A 19,699-nucleotide genomic window follows, 5' to 3' on the forward strand; every position below is an offset into this window, starting at 1 on the left:
AGAAGAGGCGGAGCTACGCAGAGTGCGTGCGCTACGTGAGGAGAATGTAAGAAGCTTTCATGGGAATCAGTGCGCAGGAAAACACCGTGTTTTTAATCGTTAAGGGCTAATATCTGCGATCTTCAGTCATGCATGTGGACTTTGAGAAGCTGCGGATGAGCGGCGCGGGGAAAGCCATCGCGGTTCTGACGAGCGGCGGAGATGCGCAGGGTAAACATGAGCAGAAAGAGCAGATAAAGTAGAGACAGACTGACAGCAGACACTGATCCACACAGACACTGATGCTGCAGACACTGATGCTGCAGACACTGGCTCAAACATGCACTAATTCTTTGATTTTCGAGCATTTGATGCACAAGATGCTGTATAAACAGGGATCATGCTTAATATTGACACGTGTGTATTATTATCTGTTGCAGAGGAAATACTAAAAATATGGTCTTAAGAACGTTTTGCAAACACATTATTTCTAAAATGTTCAAAAGGTCCGTTTTTTAATGCATTAAGATATTTTTTTCTTCGTTATGTTAACGATAAGAGAATGAGAATGTTAGATTTGAATGATCTCTCAATGTTTCAATCTCCTTATATCATATTAATAATATCATATTTCATATAAAAAAAAAAAATCTTGGTTATGTGAATGTTTGAGTAGCATTCCATTTAATCAGTTTGAAACTGTTATGAAAATGTTATTTCTGAATGCTTTTTTAAATGTTCAAAATATCCAGTCGGACAAATTTCAGAAACTTTCCTGGCTCAAATTTGTTTTGTCAATATTTATTTTTTTCTTAAGAAAGATAAACACGTATAGTGATGAAAGCAGAAATATTAAATGTCATAGATGCATATTTACTGAGTAATGCACTATTTTGTTGAGGGGGGGCAAAATGGCAATTTCCACCTGAGACTCTGAGCCTGATTACAGGAGGGTAAATATGACTTCAGAAAGATGACTGCATCATTATTTAATTTTGATTGATTGGTCAATTAGTAAATTAGTTGCATTATGTGCCAATGATGATTGTTCAAAAATGAGGAAAAAGCACTTTTCAAGTTTTTTCTCCAAAGTTTGCATGCCTGTAACTCAAGAAGTATTAAAGTTATCTTAATGCACTTTTAGATTTTAGATCTTAACAAACTTTTCTTTTGGCATCGTAATTTTTAAAGCCCTGTATGGTTCAGGTTCAGAGATACTGGAATCTCAATATGGCTCCAGGAGTAAATTGTACACACTTTCAGTGGCCAAAAACCAAATGCAGGTCAGAAATAATACTTTGTTTCTTTTAAAGAGAAACATCTGAAGAACAAATCATGTTGAAAGTAGAAATGTATCTTGTATTTCTCTATCAAAACAATTGCATATAGATCATACCTTGTCTTAGTGCCATAAATACTCTTTTTCTGAAGTTTGCATGCCAGAAGTATTAAAGATAGCTCAATGATTTGATGTAATTTCCTGATTTTCGTAGTTTTTTTCTGATGTATGTGTGTCAGAGAGTGAGTATCTGGTGCATCAGTAATGCATGCACTGACCGTTATGTAACCTGTCATGACCCCTATCTAGTGTGCATGCACATCTCATGCTTCAGTAATTCTGTTATTTGTTCCTAAACTGTTTCCAGATTAAATATGCATTGCATGTTGTCACCATATTGCATTACAAACAATGCATTTTTGTCAGTGCATTTCTCTTTAGTTGCTGCATTAAACACCAATTTCAGATGCTCTTTTCAGGGTTGTGTAGAGCGGCGTGAGATGCATGATAACGTGTGATTTCTGCAGGTATGAACGCGGCCGTGCGTGCCGTAACACGCATGGGCATTTACGTGGGCGCTAAAGTCTATCTGATTTATGAGGTGAGAGATGTTGCTCCGCATGCACCGAGTCACGGAGCGCTGCTGTCGTACTGATGCATGTGTTTCTCTAGGGTTATCAAGGCCTGGTGGATGGAGGAGATCACATCAAACTCGCCAACTGGCAGAGCGTCACCAACATCATTCAGCTGGTGAGTCTTCATCCGTTTTAATGCATGCTTGTTTTGTTTGTCACATGCATGTGTTATGCTGCCATACATGCTTCTAGAAGTAAATCAAATGAAACAGAATTCAGAAAAAATAAAGTCAATGTAGAATTCTGTGAGGAACTGATTGGATGGAAACGGAGGGCTTGAAGAAATGGTAGAGATTTGGAGCAAGTCATATTTTAATTAAAGATTATGAAGATAAATGTATTTATTTTGATGTAAATTATTTGTATTTATTTGTATATCAATGTTTTATTTTATATAAATGCTTTAGCTATTTTTATGTAAATGTTTTTATTTATTTGGAAGAACATGCACAAATTAATTGAGCTTGATTCAGGTTTCTATGGCTGTGGAAACCCAGAAAATAACAACATTGTTTTAAAATGTCATGGAAATGAATAAAAGTGTTATTGTAGTTCATTTTTTTTTTTTTTTGGATTTGTAGTTTTTGTTTCAATTTTAGTCAATTTGTTTTTTAAATCTTTAATGTCTGTTTTTTAATTTAATTTAAGTCTAATTTATTTATTAAATATCCATTTTATTGTTAGAATTTTTTATCAGTTTTAATTCTTCAACTTAAAAAATGTTTATCAAGATCAGAGTTTTTTTTTTATTCTAATTTTCATGCCTGGGCCTGTTATGGAAATTAATACAATTTTGTATAATAGTGGATATTTGTTTTGATGTTGAATACATTTTTTTTTCTAGCTACATCAAGCTTTAAAATATTTATTTGCTAGAAATTGCATTTTGTGAATGCAAATTATTATACAAATATCCAATATCAATATTCAAATCCAGGCAGCTGGTAAACTGGTTCAAATGTGAATTCATATAGATTTTTCACAGCCTTTAATAATCTTATGAAGTCAGTTTCTACTGTTTGGAGTTGTGAGTATTTATACAGGAAACTGAGATGACTCCTCTTCTGTGTCTTCCTGCATGTTTTACTGACAGCAGCAGGAAACAGGATTGAGATTAAATCTGAGATTACATCTGTGACCCTCAGCAGTGTTTCCATCACAGACAGACTCGTGACACAGTATATTCTGGAGTATTTGGCTAAAAACAGTGTGCAGAATGCCTTTCAGACAGTAGCATACTTATCATTAGGGATGGATATTCTTGGCCGAAGCTGAACAAAAAGAAACACTGGACCGAATACCGAACATGTTCTTTTTCATTATGTATTTTGCCATTTTTTTCACCATTGCATAAATTAAATAGCCATAATGTGCTTTTTACTGTTTTGTCTTATTTTTCAAAGAAAAAATCAATTACAAAACAACAATATAAAAACATTGTTAACATACTTTCTGCTTTGATGCAGTCGTCATCTTCTCATGATGCAAACCAGACATCAACTGCTTTGGTCATGTGACACTGCACATATTTAACTGAGACCCTGTATTTTTTCTGTATTTGCAGGAAGTGCACTAAAGCACCAGTTAGTAAGGTTTTTAGAGCTTTATAAATGAAAACTGTTTTATGGTCACTATTGAGACGGGTGGGATGCGGTTTGTGTGGAACAGCGTCTGATCATTGAAGGTTGAGAGCAGTGCATGGTGCTGTTGTAGTGCTTCATCTGACCCACAGATGTTGTGATTGTGGTCAGGGCGGCACCATCATCGGCAGCGCCCGCTGTAAAGCCTTCACCACGCGCGAGGGCCGTCTGTCCGCGGCCTTTCACCTGCTCCAGCGCGGCATCACTAACCTGTGTGTGTGCGGCGGAGACGGCAGCCTCACCGGAGCCAACATCTTCCGCAGCGAGTGGAGCGGCCTGCTGGCTGAACTCGTGCTGCAAGGTACACCAAACCGGCTCCACACTGAAAAAGCCACAGAAGAACCATCTCTGTCTTACCTTTCTTATCATCTGAAGAACCTTCTTTCACCACAAAGAAGCTTTTGTGACACAGAAAGGTTCTTCAGATGTTGAAGGTTCTTTATGGAACCATTTAGACAAAAAAGGTTCTTCTGTGGCATCCTGAAGCACCTTTATTTTTAAGTGTACGGTCTGATTTTACTATACAATTATTGCATTTTATTTTAATATCTTTTGTTTTAATGAAGTTTTAAGATTTTTTTTGTCGTTTTTAGTAGTTTTTCTTTTTTTAAATGTAAATTTAATTACTATTTATTTACTTTTTTATTTTTATTTTTTTCAGTTTCAATTTTTGAAATTTATTTTGAAAAAAAACTTTGAACATTTTTTTTTAAATGTATTTTTTAAACTTATTTCCAGTTATGTATTTTTATTTACTGTTGTGTTTAAAATATGTCCAGTTTATTGTTATTCACTTTTATTTCAGTTTCAGTCTTTAGTTTTAGTAATTAGTCGTGTTTTTTTTTTCATTAGTTTGTTTAAGTCCATTATTTTGACTCTTATTTCTTGAATTAATTTTTGTTTTAATTTCAATTATTTCCAGTTAGTCATTTTGTACCTTGTGGTATTTCTTTTTAATTTTTTTTTAAATTAATATTATATATATTTTTTTACTTCCGTTTCAGTTCAGTTATTTCCAGTTTAGTAATTTTATTTTGTGTGTTTTGTTGTTTTTGTCATTTTTATTAATTTTGGTTTCAGTTATTTATAGTTGTAGTTTTAGTAATTTAGTTATTTTTATTTTAGTTTCAGTTCAGTTTTTTAGTTTTAGCAGTTGTTTTGTTTGTTTGTTTTAATTAATTATTAGTTATTTTCAGTCCAACTTAACATAAAAAAAATTGTTGGCATGGCGAATATCTGAAATAATAGTTTTTTAACACCTCATTTATTTTCAGATAACATGTTTTTTAATGGTTTTGTTTTTAGGTTTAGTTAATGATAACGACACGGCGTCTGTACGAGACGGACTCTTACACTGAAACCAGATACTGCTGGTCTGAACAGCAGGACTTGAGAGAAAGAGCTGGATCTCTTTTAAAATTCTCTCTTTTCTGTGTCACGCTCCACTTGCTTCAGTACAGCAGCATCAATAGTGTTTCTGTCCACTCTCCATTAGAAGCTGCCAAGAGCTTCCAGTGTCTCTCATCACTGAGCAACAGAGCGAACGAACGCTGCATTTGAATGAAAACCCGCCTGAACTTGTCTCATGGTGAACAGGAGTTGATGTGGTTTGTGTGTTTCAGGCCGGATCACAGACTCTCTGGCGCAGCAGCACAAGCATCTGAACATCGTGGGTCTGGTGGGATCCATCGATAATGATTTCTGTGGAACCGACATGACGATCGGAGCCGATTCTGCTCTGCATCGGATCATGGAAGTTATTGATGCAATCACCACCACGGCACAAAGGTCAAACAAACACACACACACACACACACGCACAGACACATATATACACACACACACACACACAGAGCCAAGAGACACACGGCTAAAAATGAACTCTGCAAAGAAATGAATGCAAGTTATGCAAATCATAAAAACCATAGTCTGACCTTCACTGACCTCAGCAATGCCAGATCTTCATCTCATAATGACTTTCACACCAATGAAAAATGTACCTTCACTTTTTCTACCTCTCATTAAATAACTAATGATAATTCTAATTCTTATTATTATTATTATTACTAATAAAATATTACAAGTACTTAACACTTAATAATAGTAATAATAATAATTATTTGTTTTATAATTAATTGTTGTTAATAATAATATTATTAATAATACTATTACTGCTAAATATAAATATGAAAATGAATAATAAAACCAAAATAAGAAATACTACTATTGAATTAGGGCTGCACCTTGTGTTTATATCAATTTGGCTATTTAATAATACTAATAATAACTATTATTATTATTATTAATCTTTACAATTAATATAAGTATTATTGTTATTTTTACTTTCACTTTTTTTTCTCGTAGTATGCACAATATTCCTTACATTAAATAACTAACCATACTAACATTCATTAAGATATTTTTTTTAAAACAAATTAATGCTATTATTTATCAAGGAAGCATTAAATTGATCAAAAGTGACAGTAAACACATTTATAATGTTACAATAAATGCAGTTCTTTTGAACTCTCTATTCATCTGTGAATCCTAAAAAATAAAATGTATCAGTTTCCACAAAAATATTGTGCAGCACAACTGTTTTTAACATTGATAATAATAATAATGTTTGTTGATCAGTAAATCAGTATATTATTATGATTTCTGAAGATCATGTGACACTGAAGACTGAGTAATGATGCTGAAAATACAGAAATAAATTACAGTTTAACACATATTCACAGAGAAAACAGCTGTTTTACACCTTTTATAATATTTCACTGTTTGTACTGTATTTGTGATCAAATAAATGCAACCTTGATGAGCAGAAGAGACTCTCAATCATGCATTTGTGTTGTTTTCAGTCATCAGAGGACGTTTGTGCTGGAGGTGATGGGACGCCACTGCGGGTACGTCATGTTCACTGGGCTGTTTTATTCTTCATAAGGGCGTCTGGTCTGATCCGATCTGGTCTGGTTCTGCAGGTATCTGGCGGTGGTCTCCGCTCTGGCGTCTGGTGCCGACTGGCTCTTCATCCCCGAGGCTCCGCCGGAAGATGGATGGGAGGATCACATGTGCGCTCGACTCGGAGAGGTGAGATGCCACCGCTTGGCCAAAATCTTGTGATTATTGGTGACCCTGCAGCACAAAAGCAGTCATGAGTAGCACAGGTATATCTGTAGCAATAGACAACAATACATTGTATGGGTCAAAATTATACATTTCTCTTTTATGACAAAAATCATTAGGATATTAAGATCATGTTTCATGAAGATATTTAGTACATTTCCTACTGTAAATATATCAAAACTTCATTTTTGATTAGTAATATGCATTGCTAAGAACTTCATTTGAACAACTTTAAAGGAGATTTTCTCAATATTTAGATTTTTTTTGCTCCCTCAGATTCCAGATTTTCTAATATTGTCCAATCCTAACAAACCATACATCAATGGAAAAATTATTTATTCAGCTTCAGATGATGTATAAACCCTTATGACTGGCTTTGTGGTCCAGGGTCACATATAAATGCATATTGTATTATTTTATAATATATCAGTGCTTTTATAATATATCAGTGCTTTTATAATATATCAGACAGAGATTTTAATATAATCAATATACTATTTTATATATATATATATATAAATAACCAGTCATAATGGTCAATTTGGATAAAAACCCTACTAAAAATGACAAAAACAACCAAATTACTAAAATCTGAAAATTAAAATGAAAACAAAATATATTTAAAAAAAAACTAATTCAAATTCATATATATATATATATATATATATATATATATATATATATATATATATATATATATATATATATATATATATATATATATATATATATATATATATATATATATATATATATATATATATATATATATATATATATATATATATATATATATATATATATATAAACTAATTTGAATTAGTTTTTTTTAATATATATATATTTTTCACTTTAATTTTCAGTAATTTGGTTGTTTTTGTCATTTGTAGTAGGGTTTTTATGACTGGTTTTGTGGTCCAGGGTCGAAATGACTTGACTCTATGAATGAATGTGTGTGTGGTTTTGCAGAGCCGCAGTAAAGGATCTCGTCTGAACATCGTGATCATCGCAGAAGGAGCCATCGACAAACACGGCCAGCTGATCTCCTCCAACTACGTCAAAGACGTGAGACTCTCAGACGGAGCGATGTGTCAGTTCTGTGAGGGTATGAGCCTGTTGTTCACGTGTGTGTGTGTGTGTGTGTGTGTGTGTGTGTAGCTGGTGGTTCAGCGGTTGGGTTACGACACACGGGTCACTGTCCTGGGTCACGTTCAGAGAGGAGGAACACCATCCGCTTTTGATCGAGTCCTGGTGAGTGCATTAAAAAAAACTCATGTTAAGATGTGGACTTTTCAAATTCAGTTTATTATGCAGGGCTTGACAGTGCAAGCATTTCACACGCATTTGCAACTAAAATTAGAAGTGCATGAACTAGAAAATGTAGTCAACTCAAGTGATGCTAACCCTGGAACAACATATAAAACTACCAAATTTTGCTTAATAGCAACGTTTAATCGCAACACATAATCATTGCAGTCAATAGTGTTCACCGTCTGTTTGATCACGTGTAATTTATAACTAGCTGCATGATTTTTACTGTAGATTTCTGCTACAGTCACCGCTAATAACCTACTCCTGAATATAATGTAGAAACGTAATGTTTTCTGTAAAGCTGCTTCGCAACGTTTTGTATCGTGAAAAGTGCTGTACACATAGGGGTGGGCGATATGACCAAAATCTTATATCACGATATGACTATATACACGATATAGTTATATTTTTCTTTTAAAAAGATTTTTATGATTTTAAAAACTTTGATACCATATTTTAATCTTTATAATCCTTGTCACCAACAAGCCTAAAAAGAGACAAAAAACCCAAACTCAAGCTCACTGAAGATAAATAAACAGTCAGTGATGAAATAAGGATAAGAAACTAATTGCAAGCAATAGGACAAAAAACTACAATAAATAGGAAATGCTACATACATTGTGTAAATTAATTAGTTTTCACTGTGTTAATTATATCAATCTATCTATGGATACATAGAATTAACACGTATATTATGTATAGATTCTATACATATATAAATTATTATCATTTTTTTAATTTCTTCTTAAAGTTACAAGAGTGATTTAGTCTGGAGCAGTGACAGATTTTCTCTCACTGTTGTTTGATTAATATGAATGACAGACAGGACGAATATTGGACAGCTTCCCCTTTAAGACCAGATCCAATATACTGTTACATATGTTATCTTTTTCAGCTGTTTACTCTCTCTTAACACCTAAATCACTGTGTTTATGAGGATACTTGCAAAGATGGGGATTCTGACACATATACGTGTGTTTATGTAATCGTTCATGGTTCAAAGCCAATAAAGCGGCAAATCAGTGTGTTGGGGTCGTGTGTGTCTATAGAGCAGTAAGATGGGTGTGGAGGCCGTGGTGGCTCTGCTGGAGGCGACTCCGGAGACGCCGGCGTGTGTGATCGGTCTGTCCGGGAATCAGGCCATGCGTCTGCCGCTCATGGAGTGTGTGAACATGGTGAGCCAAACACGCGTGACCTTTGACCTCTGGACAGCATCTGATACAGAGAATCCAATGTAGCGTTGTTTTTCAGACTAAAGAGGTTCAGAAAGCCATGAACGAGAAGAGGTTTGAAGAGGCCATTCAGCTGCGTGGAAAGTGAGTTTTGTTTGTTCGTTTGTTAATGAATCTGTGAGATGGTTCACTGATTGTTACTTCATTGCAGGAGTTTTGAGAACAACTGGAACACGTACAAGCTTTTAGCTCATCAGAAGCCAGCTCTGTCAAAGGTAACGAACTCCATGTTTTCAAGCACGATATACTTTCTTTTTACTTGTTTTTTAAAATCAACAAAAATTTACGCCATTTACGTTCATAATAAATGTCTTTGATCTTATTGTGCACATTATTCTAAAGATTTTCATTAAAAAAAACAAATCAAAACTTTATTTGTCTCTGAAAACAAATAATTTATATTTATTTTATTTATACTTTTTTATGTGAATACATATATGTATGTGTAGTATTTAACAATTATTGCATTTAATATGCAATGTTACAATTATCTGTATGTACATATAATTTTTTATTAAATCGTGTGTGTGTGTTTATATAAACTGTAATTATAAAAAATGTATGTTCAACTGAAATACACAATTTAAAAAAAAAAGATTTATACATTTTTACATTAAAGATTTAGTACAATTTAGCTATTTTGTGTGGATACAAATATATATAATATAGTTAACTTTAGAATATTAAAGTACATGTGTATGTAAATGTATAATGTAAAATGTGTGTATATGTGTATAATAATTTTATATGCATTAATTTTTATGTATTTGTTGCATATATATATATATATATATATATATATTTTTTTTTTTTTTTTTTTATATATAGCATTTAATATTATAATTTAAGTCATTTTTAAGTTTATTACATGTCTTTAGTATTTATTTAAACTGTGTATTCATCTGAAATATATTATGTATTTTTTATAAATATACATAAATATATTTTTTAAATTTTACATTAAAGAAATTTCAAATATAGTTGTATTTAAGTTGTCTTTAATGAGCTCTTTAATGTGTTTGTGTAGAGTAATCACTCGATGGCGATCCTGAACGTCGGCGCTCCGGCCGCAGGGATGAACGCCGCTGTGAGATCCGCGGTTCGAGTGGGACTCGCTCAGGGTCACAGGGTTTACACGGTCCACGACGGCTTCGAGGGTCTGGCCAAAGACGCGGTGAGGGCCGCAGATGTGTGTGTGTGTGTGTGTGTGTGTGTGTCATACTGCTTGGTTAAATGAGACTTGTTATAGCTCTTGCATATCATTGCTCTTTTGTTGTTTTGATTGCTTCTATTGTCCTCATTTGTAAGTCGCGTTGGATAAAAGCATCTGATAGATGACTAAGTGTAAGTAATACTTGACCCCTCTGGTGTGTGAGGTTTCTCTGAGCTCTGCTCTGCTTTACTCCTGCAGGTGGCTGAGGTTCACTGGCATGATGTGGCTGGATGGACGGGGCAGGGCGGCTCACTGCTGGGCACCAAACGGTCAGTTCTGTGTGTCTCTGTGTCTTAACCAGACTGAACACCATGAGCCTCGAGCAGCACATCACACTTCATCCAATGATGTTTGTGTCCTGATCAGACCTTTCAGAAGTTGCTTGGTTTCGGTGTCTGTTCTGTCAGTCAGATTAGCCCCGCCCACAGTACAATCTCATTGGTCCATCTCGCTCCCATATCTGCATATTAAATAAAACACACACTCTGATTGGCTGAGATTTCATTGCTTCATTTTCACTTTAAGTTTGAAGAAATCAAGTACTCTTGACTGGAAAACATTAAACAAATGAATACTGTTACAATCCACAGAATAGTTACTTCTAAATGATTCATTTTTGACTTTTCTCAGTGGTTTGCATTGCTTTTTATTTATTTATTAACAGGATTATTATAGTTAAGTAAAACTAAAATTAAAATCTTTGTCGTTACTTGGGATAAAATAATAAATGTTAACTGAAATAAAAAATATATATTTCAGATGGTTGACAAGGCAACATTTCTCATTTTCATTTAGTTTTAACTTGATGTACTCAAATAACTAAAACTGAAGTAAAAATACAAAAAATACTATATAGACGTATAAAAAAGACAACACGACAAAATTACTAAAACTTTAACAAGAATTAAAATGAAAAGGGAAAATATAAAAATAAAAACTGATTCAGAATATTAATAAGAACTAAAATAGTACCAATGATACTAAAACAATTTATTTATTTTTCATTCATCTATGTGTATTGTAATTTGTCATATTAATGAAAGTTGTTTGTTTCATGTCTTTAAACAGCTTTTAAACAGACTTTTCTCAATGATTTGAATTGCATTTATTTATTTATTTATAGTTCCTATATGAATTAATTCATTAATTATATTATATTCATATATTCATTAATTTTATTTATTATATTTCATATAATGTGTTTTTCACAATAATGCATGTAAACTGTGTTATGAATGTTTCATGTTGTTTTTAAGCATCTGGATTTTTCTCAATATTTGGAAATGCATTTAATTTAGTTATATTTAGAATATTAATTAATTTAATTTGTTTTAGTTAAGTATTTATGAATTAATTAATTTTCTGTACTATATATAATTTATATTGTAATTTTCACAATAATGAAACTAAAATGAATTATGAATGTTTCATGTTTAAATGGCTATTTTACCAGCCTTTCTCAGTGGTTGGAATTGCTTTAATTAATGTCTTGTATTAATGTATTATGAATGTATTAATGCATTAATTTGTGTTTATATTTGTTCAGAACTCTTCCCAACTCCTGCATGGAGAACATCGTGGCCAATATCAGCAAATACAACATCCAGTCGCTGCTGGTGATTGGTGGATTTGAGGTACAAACTGAGAGAGTGTGTGTGTGTGTGTGTGTGTGTGTGTGTGTGTGTGATAACTGTGTGTTTGTCTCCTGTAGGCGTATGAAGGAGTTCTGCAGCTGGTTGAGGCTCGAAGCCGTTATGATGAACTGTGTATCGCTATGTGTGTGATTCCCGCCACCATCAGCAACAATGTGCCGGGCACAGACTTCAGTTTGGGAGCAGACACGGCCGTGAACGCCGCCATGGAGGTGAGACTCGCTTGCTCATATACAGCTGATCACAGCTCAGTCCTGAGTCTGAAACCAGCTTCTGTCTCTGTCTGCTCAGAGCTGTGATAAAATCAAGCAGTCTGCGTCTGGAACCAAACGCCGCGTCTTCATCGTGGAAACCATGGGCGGATACTGCGGTTACCTAGCAACCACCACCGGCATCGCCGTGGGAGCAGACGCCGTCTACATCTTTGAGGAGTCGTTCAACATCCACGAGCTGGAGGCAAGATCACAATCATCTTCTGCTCCGCAAGCCTGCATTTATTTGATCAAAAATCCTGCAAAAATTGTGAAATATTATTAGAATTTAAAACAGCTGTTTTCTATGTGAATATGTGTTAAACTGTAATTTATTTCTGTATTTTCAGCATCATTACTCCAGTCTTCAGTGTCACATGATCTTCAGAAATCATTCTAATATACTGATTTGCAAACATTTCTGATTATTATCAATGTTGAAAACATTAAACATTAAATTTTTGTGGAAACCGTCAAACATTTTATTTTTCATGATTCACAGTGAATAGAAAGTTCAAAAGAACAGCATTTATTTCAAATAGAAAACTTTTGTAACATTATAAATGTTATTACTGTCACTTTTGATAAATTTAATGCATCACAGATTAATAAAAGTATTAATTTCTTTAAAAAAAAAATCAATGATTTCTGAAGATCATGTGACACTGAAGACTGGAGTAATGATGCTGAAAATACAGAAATAAATTACACTTTAACACATATTCACATAGAAAACAGCTGTTTTAAATTCTAATAATATTTCACATTTTTTGCAGTATTTTTGATTAAAAATAACTGCAGCCTTGCTGAGCAGAAGAGACTTCTTTCAAAAACATTAAAAAGCCATAATTATTCAGAGCTTTTAACCTTCTCACTGTTTCCTTTCAGACAAACGTGGAGCATCTGACGGAGAAAATGAAGAATGATATTCAGAGAGGACTGGTGTTGAGGTAAAGCATCACATGACACCTGATGCTGCAGTGTGTGTAGTGATGTGTTGATTTGGCTCTTCTGTCCTTCATTCAGCTGTGATTCACTAATGCTTCATCTCTGCAGGAATGAGAAGTGTCACAAGCACTACACCACTGATTTCATCTACAATCTCTACTCCGCCGAGGGCAAAGGCATCTTCGACTGCAGGGTCAATGTTCTGGGTCACCTGCAGCAGGTGAGACGCCCGTCTAGTGATCATGTGACCAGCGTCCCGACAAATCAGATGCTCCCGGTGGAATCATCATCACTGGATTAGATTCACGAGTGTGTTATTAACGTTGCAGAAATGTTTCTGTCCTTGTTTTGAGCGTGTCACGTGTTGTTTTGTGTGTTTAGGGTGGCGTTCCCACTTCGTTCGACAGGAATTTTGGCACTAAACTGGGAGTGAAGTCAGTTCTGTGGCTCACAGAGAAGATGAACAACACGTACAGACAGGGTGAGACGCACATGCACACCAGTGTTACTCTCAGCTACTGCTAAAACCACTACAGAGCCCTTCTGTTAACGGAAATTAAAGAGAAAATAAAATACAAAACTTCAACAAAAATTAAAACAAGTTTAGGTATAAGAATTATAAAATTGTATTATAAAAGTACTAAAACTGAAATAAATATAGATCTATTATTTTTTTCAAAATTAATAAAAATGATGAAACCACATAACAAATGAACTAAAACTGAAAAAAATATATAAATTAAAGCTAGACATTTTTTTAAAATTAATAAAAATGATAAATGCACGTAACAAAATTACTAGAACTAAAACAAATATAAATTAAAGCTAAAAATAAATGTATTAGAAACTAATAAAAACGATAAAAGCAAAATTAAAATTAACCTAAAACTGAAATAAATATAAATTAAAGCTAAATTATTAATTTTTAAAGAACTAATAAATAAATGATAAAAGCACAACAAAATTACAAAGATTATAATAAATATAAATTAAATCTAAATAGAAGTATTTAAAATAAATCTACCACTAATAATAAAAGCACAACAAAATTACTGAAACTTAAAGTAAAAAAATAAACATTAATTATTCAGTAAATTCTATGACCGTATGAAATGTGGATTTGATGTCTATAGTCGATCACATGCTGACACAAGCTGTACTTACAAGCAATAGAAAAGAGTCTATTCTTTGTGAATCACTTCAGAATGAATCTTACAACCCTGATAATATTTCTTAATGTTTTCTGAATAACTGTAGCAATAGAAAAATGATTGATAAAACCTTAATTTAAATGAATGGATTATATATATTAATAAGAATCGATTTGAAGGCAGAGATGTTGTGTGAAGATCTGTTTGCTTGTGAATGGCAGGCCGTGTGTTTGCGAACGCTCCAGATACGGCTTGCGTGATCGGCATGAAGAAGAAGGTGATGTCGTTCAGTCCTGTCACCGAACTCAAAGCGCACACGGACTTCGAGTAAGAGTCACATGACTAAATATATCTCCCCTCACGAATAACGAACCAGGAGCTCATTATAATGTGATGTCACATATTTCCTGATAGATCCCAGTAAATGAGAGCAGAGGCGTGTTTTATGCTCAAAATAGCATTACAAGTAAAATAAATATGCATTACAATATAATATTAATATATTATGCATAGTGTACAAATATTCTGGCTGCAGTTAGAACTGCCCTTCCGGTCAAAACTTAAGAGTACTTATGATACTGAAAGAAGTCTGTTTGTCACTGCATTTATTTAATCAAAAATAAAGTAAAAATTGTGAAATATTATTAGAAATGACAATATCTGTTTTCTATGTGAATATGTGTTAAACTATAATTTATTTCTGTGATCAAAGCTGTATTTTCAGCATCATTACTCCAGTCTTATATTATTATGATTTCTGAAGATCATGTGACACTGAAGACTGGAGTAATGATGCTGAAAATACAGCTTTGATCACAGAAATAAATTACAGTTTAACACATTCACATAGAAAACAGTTATTGTCATTTCTAATAATATTTCACAATTTTTACTTTATTTTTGATTAAATAAATGCAGCCTTGGTGAGCAGAAGAGACTTTTTTCCAAATTTGGTCACCAGTTATTGAGTAAATGATGTGCTATACTTTGTTCTAGTATCTGTCGATGATGTGTGTGTGTGTGTGTGTGTGTGTGTGTGTGCAGACACCGGATGCCGAAGGAGCAGTGGTGGCTAAACCTGCGGCCCATGCTGAAGATGTTGGCCAAATATCAGACCAGTTTTGATGAGTATGTGACCGGAGAGATCGAACACGTGACGCGCCGCACACTCAGCGTGGAGACCGGATTCTGAACAGCTTCTCAATCCCTCCATCATCATCATCCTCATCCTCAGTCCACATTAACCCTCCATACCTCTGAGCCAATAAATCCTGCCATATTCATAGCTGCGTTTATGCTGCATAAAACACGTTATTAACAGAACATCAGTGTTTATGAATGACATTCATCTTGAAATGTGAAAGAATAGATGTTGTGTTTGTGCTTCAGTCCATCTGCTGTGCCTTTGTCTTGTATTTATTAGTTTTTAACCACTGGCCTGCTGTAATATTTCCTTCATATATGTGAGTCTTTATATTTGAGTGGTTGTGCATGTTTGACGCGGCCAGATGAGTCTGAGTTTGTGTAAAAGATGGCCACAATCTTATCATCTTTCTGTTGTGCAAACTCTTCTGTAATTATTTGGCAGTTGTTTGTTTCTTTATTCCAGAATAATTGAATTATTGTGCTCTTCTCAGTATTCTCCTCTGACTGACCTGTAGAAATGCTGCTCATATCATGTTTACAGATGAATATGTTAGATTTGCATGTCTCCACTTTAAGATGTGCTTCAGTGATTAAACCTGACACAATAAAAATAGAGATTCTCTGCTGATTAACAAAAATCATTGTGTGGTGTGTGTACTATAGATTTATTTTTAAGCGTAAACCATGATTTTACTGAAGCAGCATAAATTCATAGAGACAACATATTAACAATTCTGTTTTAAATATTTGATTGTGTAACTATAAATGTGATGCAATGCTTTTACTGAAGCAGCATACATTTATAAAGAGAAAATTATTTTAGCTATTACAATTAGCTCAAATTATATGATTATTTAAAAAATAATAGCATTTAAATATAATATATTTGTTACTATTATTATTATTACTATCTACAAGAAGGTTGCGTGTTCTGATGTTTCTGGAGTTGGTCCTCCGGTTGGTATCCCATAATGCGTCAGTGTCCGCGCTGGTAAACCGCGCATGCGCAGTGGCTCAGTCTCTTTTGGATCCGCACCTCTTCTGCTAAGATGGTGAGTGTTTTCTCCCTGAGAGAACAATCTTCAAACATCTTCTCCATCTCGCTGAAATAGCGCGCTTCTGTCGGTTCTCTGTGTTCGGAGGAGAGTATAAAGCAGCATCGGTGCTGTAGGTGTTCACACGGGCGATCAGAAGCACTTTATAGAGATCGCTGTAACGAGATGTTCGTTTAATAACATTACTGTATTTGTGACCGATTATAGTCTCCTCAGTAATTAGTTCCTGTCATTAACATCAGTTTATATTCTTATGATTCCTCTACATCTTTCTCAAATAGTGTTGTGCATTCTTTAGTTTGGGGGGGGGGAATTCTCCATATTAATTATTATTAAATAAGAGTTTCCCCTCGAAATCCAAATTTACTGCTTATTAATATGAAAGTAGTTATTAGTTTAGGTATAATCTGATTAATATGTGCTTTATAAGTGCTAATAAACAGCTAATATGTTTGCAGTATACACCGTAATGAGCAACTAATGTTACTAGAATTTTATTAGAATATAATAGTGTCAACATTAGAGTTATTTATACCACAGAATAAACATAAATCATGCTTTTCTCCTATCAGAGTTATGAGATATAAACAGAATTGAGATGAAATGCAGCTGTTATTGATTATAATATAATAATGGAAGCTTATTTCTGAATTAAAAAAGAGCAGTTATGACTTCACTATTAAGACTTTTTCTTGTAAATCTTACTTTTTCTCCTCAATTCTGAGTTTATATCTCTATTTTTGGATTTATTTTTTTCCGTTCTCAGAATTGTAAATAAGCTTCAATATTAAGCAGGTGGTCATTTTTCTAATTTGAGAAGCGCCACATTAATTGAGATGTTGATTTGTTTTTCCTGCTCAGGCCAAGCGCACCAAGAAGGTGGGGATTGTGGGGAAGTACGGCACCCGTTACGGTGCGTCCCTCAGGAAGATGGTGAAGAAGATCGAGATCAGCCAACACGCCAAATACACCTGCTCCTTCTGCGGGAAGGTGAGACGCTCACGACACCAGCACTAACCCTTCTGAACAGGACCATTCTCAAAGCCTCTAATGCTCTCCAAGCCTGCGCTTATGTCATCAAAACCAGTCAAATTGGGAAATATTTTTACTATTTATAATAACTGCTTTCTATCTGAATATATTATAAAATATAATTTATTTCTGTGATGCGCAGCTGTATTTTCAGCATCATTAATCATTCTAATATACTGATTTACATTTGTTGAAAACAGCTGAGTAGAATTTTTTCAGGTTTCTTTGATGAATAGAAAGATCAGAAGAACAGTGTTTATCTGAAATAGAAATATTTTGTAACATGTCTTTATCATCACTTTTGATCAATTTAAAGCATCCTTGTTAAATAAGTTAATTTCTATAATTTCCTTCCCCCCCCAAAAAAAAAAACTGACTGCAAGCTTTTGAATGGTGTGGTGTATAATGTTACAAAAGCTTTTTATTTCACATCAATGCTGATCTTTCTATTCAAAGAATCCTGAAAAATAAAAAGTACTCCTCTGTGTTCAACATTGATAATAATCAGAAATGTTTGTTGAGCAGTAAATCAGTATATTATTATGATTTCTGAAGATCATGTGACACTGAAGACTGAGTAATGATGCTGAAAATACAGAAATAAATTACAGTTTAACACATATTCACATAGAAAACAGCTGTTTTACATTAGAATAATATTTCACTATTTTTACAGTATTTTTGATCAAATAAACGCAGCCCTGGTGAGCAGAAGAGACTTGTTTAAACAGAAAAGCGTTTGACTGGTGGTGTTATGTGAGGTTAAGCTGTTTCTCTCTGTCCAGACTAAGATGAAGAGAAGGGCTGTAGGGATCTGGCACTGTGGCTCCTGCATGAAAACCGTCGCTGGAGGCGCCTGGACGTACAAGTAAGACTGAACCCGGTGATTAATGAAATGAATGAAAGCGTCTCTAATGATCGTCTGATGATCGTCTAATGTTTGCAGCACGACGTCAGCCGTCACGGTCAAATCTGCCATCAAGCGTCTGAAGGAGCTGAAGGACCAGTAAACCGGACGCTGTCTTCTGCTCATTCACATCGTTGGGTTTTGGACTGTTTCTTTCTGTGGCTCGTTGGAACATCCCATAATAAATCTGAGTCTTGAGCCGGATCTCTGCTTCTGTCTTATTTCATCATAAACCAATCCAATCTCAGTTCCAGCTTTGACTTTGTCAAGAGTGCCCAGGTTTAAAAAAACGACGCTTCCATAATGTTCTTAAAGTGCTCTATTTTCACACTAATTTTGTATTTAATATACTAAAAGTGATTACTTCTTCAGATCATCTAAGTGTACTCAACTGTGCTATTTTGTGACACCATGAATATGAACTAAAATGCACTTTTAATATATTATCTCTGTATTTAATAAATGTATTTAGTCTAACTAGTGGTAACTAAATACATTTATTAATAGTATATTATAGAGATAGTATGTTAAAAGTGCATTTTAACTGAAAAAAAAATTAATTGATTAAATGAATCAATTTGCAATAAATGTATTTTATCTACATTTAAACAAGTCAAATAAAATAAATTGATTGCAACTACTTACCTTTAATTATGTTTTTTTTAGTAAATTCATTGAATCATTTTTCAGAGTTCATGGTGTCCCAAAATAAGTTTATCGTAAGAATCATTTTTAGGATATTAACCCCTTTAGTCGTCCCCGTTTCTGAAAATTCATGAGAAAGTACACTATGCAAGCTTAAATTATTATAATTCATGAACGCTTTTGAATACAGACATAAGCTTGGTCTCTTTTTGAAGACAATTAGCAGATTATTACAGAAGTGAAATCATTTAATAAAATCAATGTATTAAAAAGTTATAGAAGTTTAAATTTACTGTAAAAAATGTATTATACTATTTTTATTTTAAATTTGTTAAAATCCAAAATTGCTATAAAGTTAAAGCCATATGTGTGCATAAGTTATGTTCCAAATTTGAAGTTGATAAAAACAGGTTCATATGCAGTTTTGTTCAGGTGTTCTTTTATGCATTTCTGTCACAAATCTATCAGTTTCTCTCTCAATAGTACATCTACAGCAC

At 33.6% G+C, this 19,699-nt stretch overlaps 2 protein-coding genes across 4 annotated transcripts; both read left to right on the top strand.

Annotated features, from left to right (window-relative positions):
* On the top strand, window positions 1-16,212 carry LOC306857126 (ATP-dependent 6-phosphofructokinase, liver type-like). 3 transcript variants are annotated; one of them, XM_079396833.1, is made up of 22 exons: window positions 1-210; window positions 1,786-1,859; window positions 1,931-2,008; window positions 3,645-3,834; window positions 5,156-5,321; window positions 6,395-6,439; window positions 6,515-6,623; window positions 7,629-7,724; window positions 7,818-7,910; window positions 9,020-9,145; window positions 9,222-9,286; window positions 9,354-9,417; window positions 10,230-10,376; window positions 10,614-10,684; window positions 11,962-12,049; window positions 12,127-12,279; window positions 12,359-12,523; window positions 13,207-13,268; window positions 13,375-13,486; window positions 13,648-13,747; window positions 14,639-14,744; window positions 15,462-16,212. In XM_079396833.1, the coding sequence occupies exons 1-22, from the start codon at window positions 129-131 to the stop codon at window positions 15,607-15,609; spliced, it is 2,340 nt and encodes a 779-aa protein (XP_079252959.1). In that variant the 5' UTR covers window positions 1-128; the 3' UTR covers window positions 15,610-16,212. The 3 variants fall into 3 exon arrangements, with proteins under 3 accessions (XP_079252959.1, XP_079252960.1, XP_079252961.1); XM_079396834.1 differs by having other exon boundaries at window positions 5-874; window positions 932-1,859; XM_079396835.1 differs by lacking the exon at window positions 1,786-1,859 and having other exon boundaries at window positions 16-210.
* A 321-nt stretch (window positions 16,213-16,533) lies between these two features.
* Window positions 16,534-18,761, top strand: rpl37a (ribosomal protein L37a). The gene is made up of 4 exons (XM_079395794.1): window positions 16,534-16,615; window positions 17,480-17,608; window positions 18,436-18,518; window positions 18,597-18,761. Exons 1-4 carry the CDS (start codon window positions 16,613-16,615, stop codon window positions 18,658-18,660), a joined length of 279 nt encoding a protein of 92 aa, XP_079251920.1. The 5' UTR covers window positions 16,534-16,612; the 3' UTR covers window positions 18,661-18,761.
* The last annotated feature ends 938 nt before the right edge of the window (window positions 18,762-19,699 follow it).

The sequence above is a fragment of the Barbus barbus genome, assembly GCF_936440315.1.
Source record: "Barbus barbus genome assembly, chromosome: 37".
NCBI classification, from domain to species: domain Eukaryota; kingdom Metazoa; phylum Chordata; class Actinopteri; order Cypriniformes; family Cyprinidae; genus Barbus; species Barbus barbus.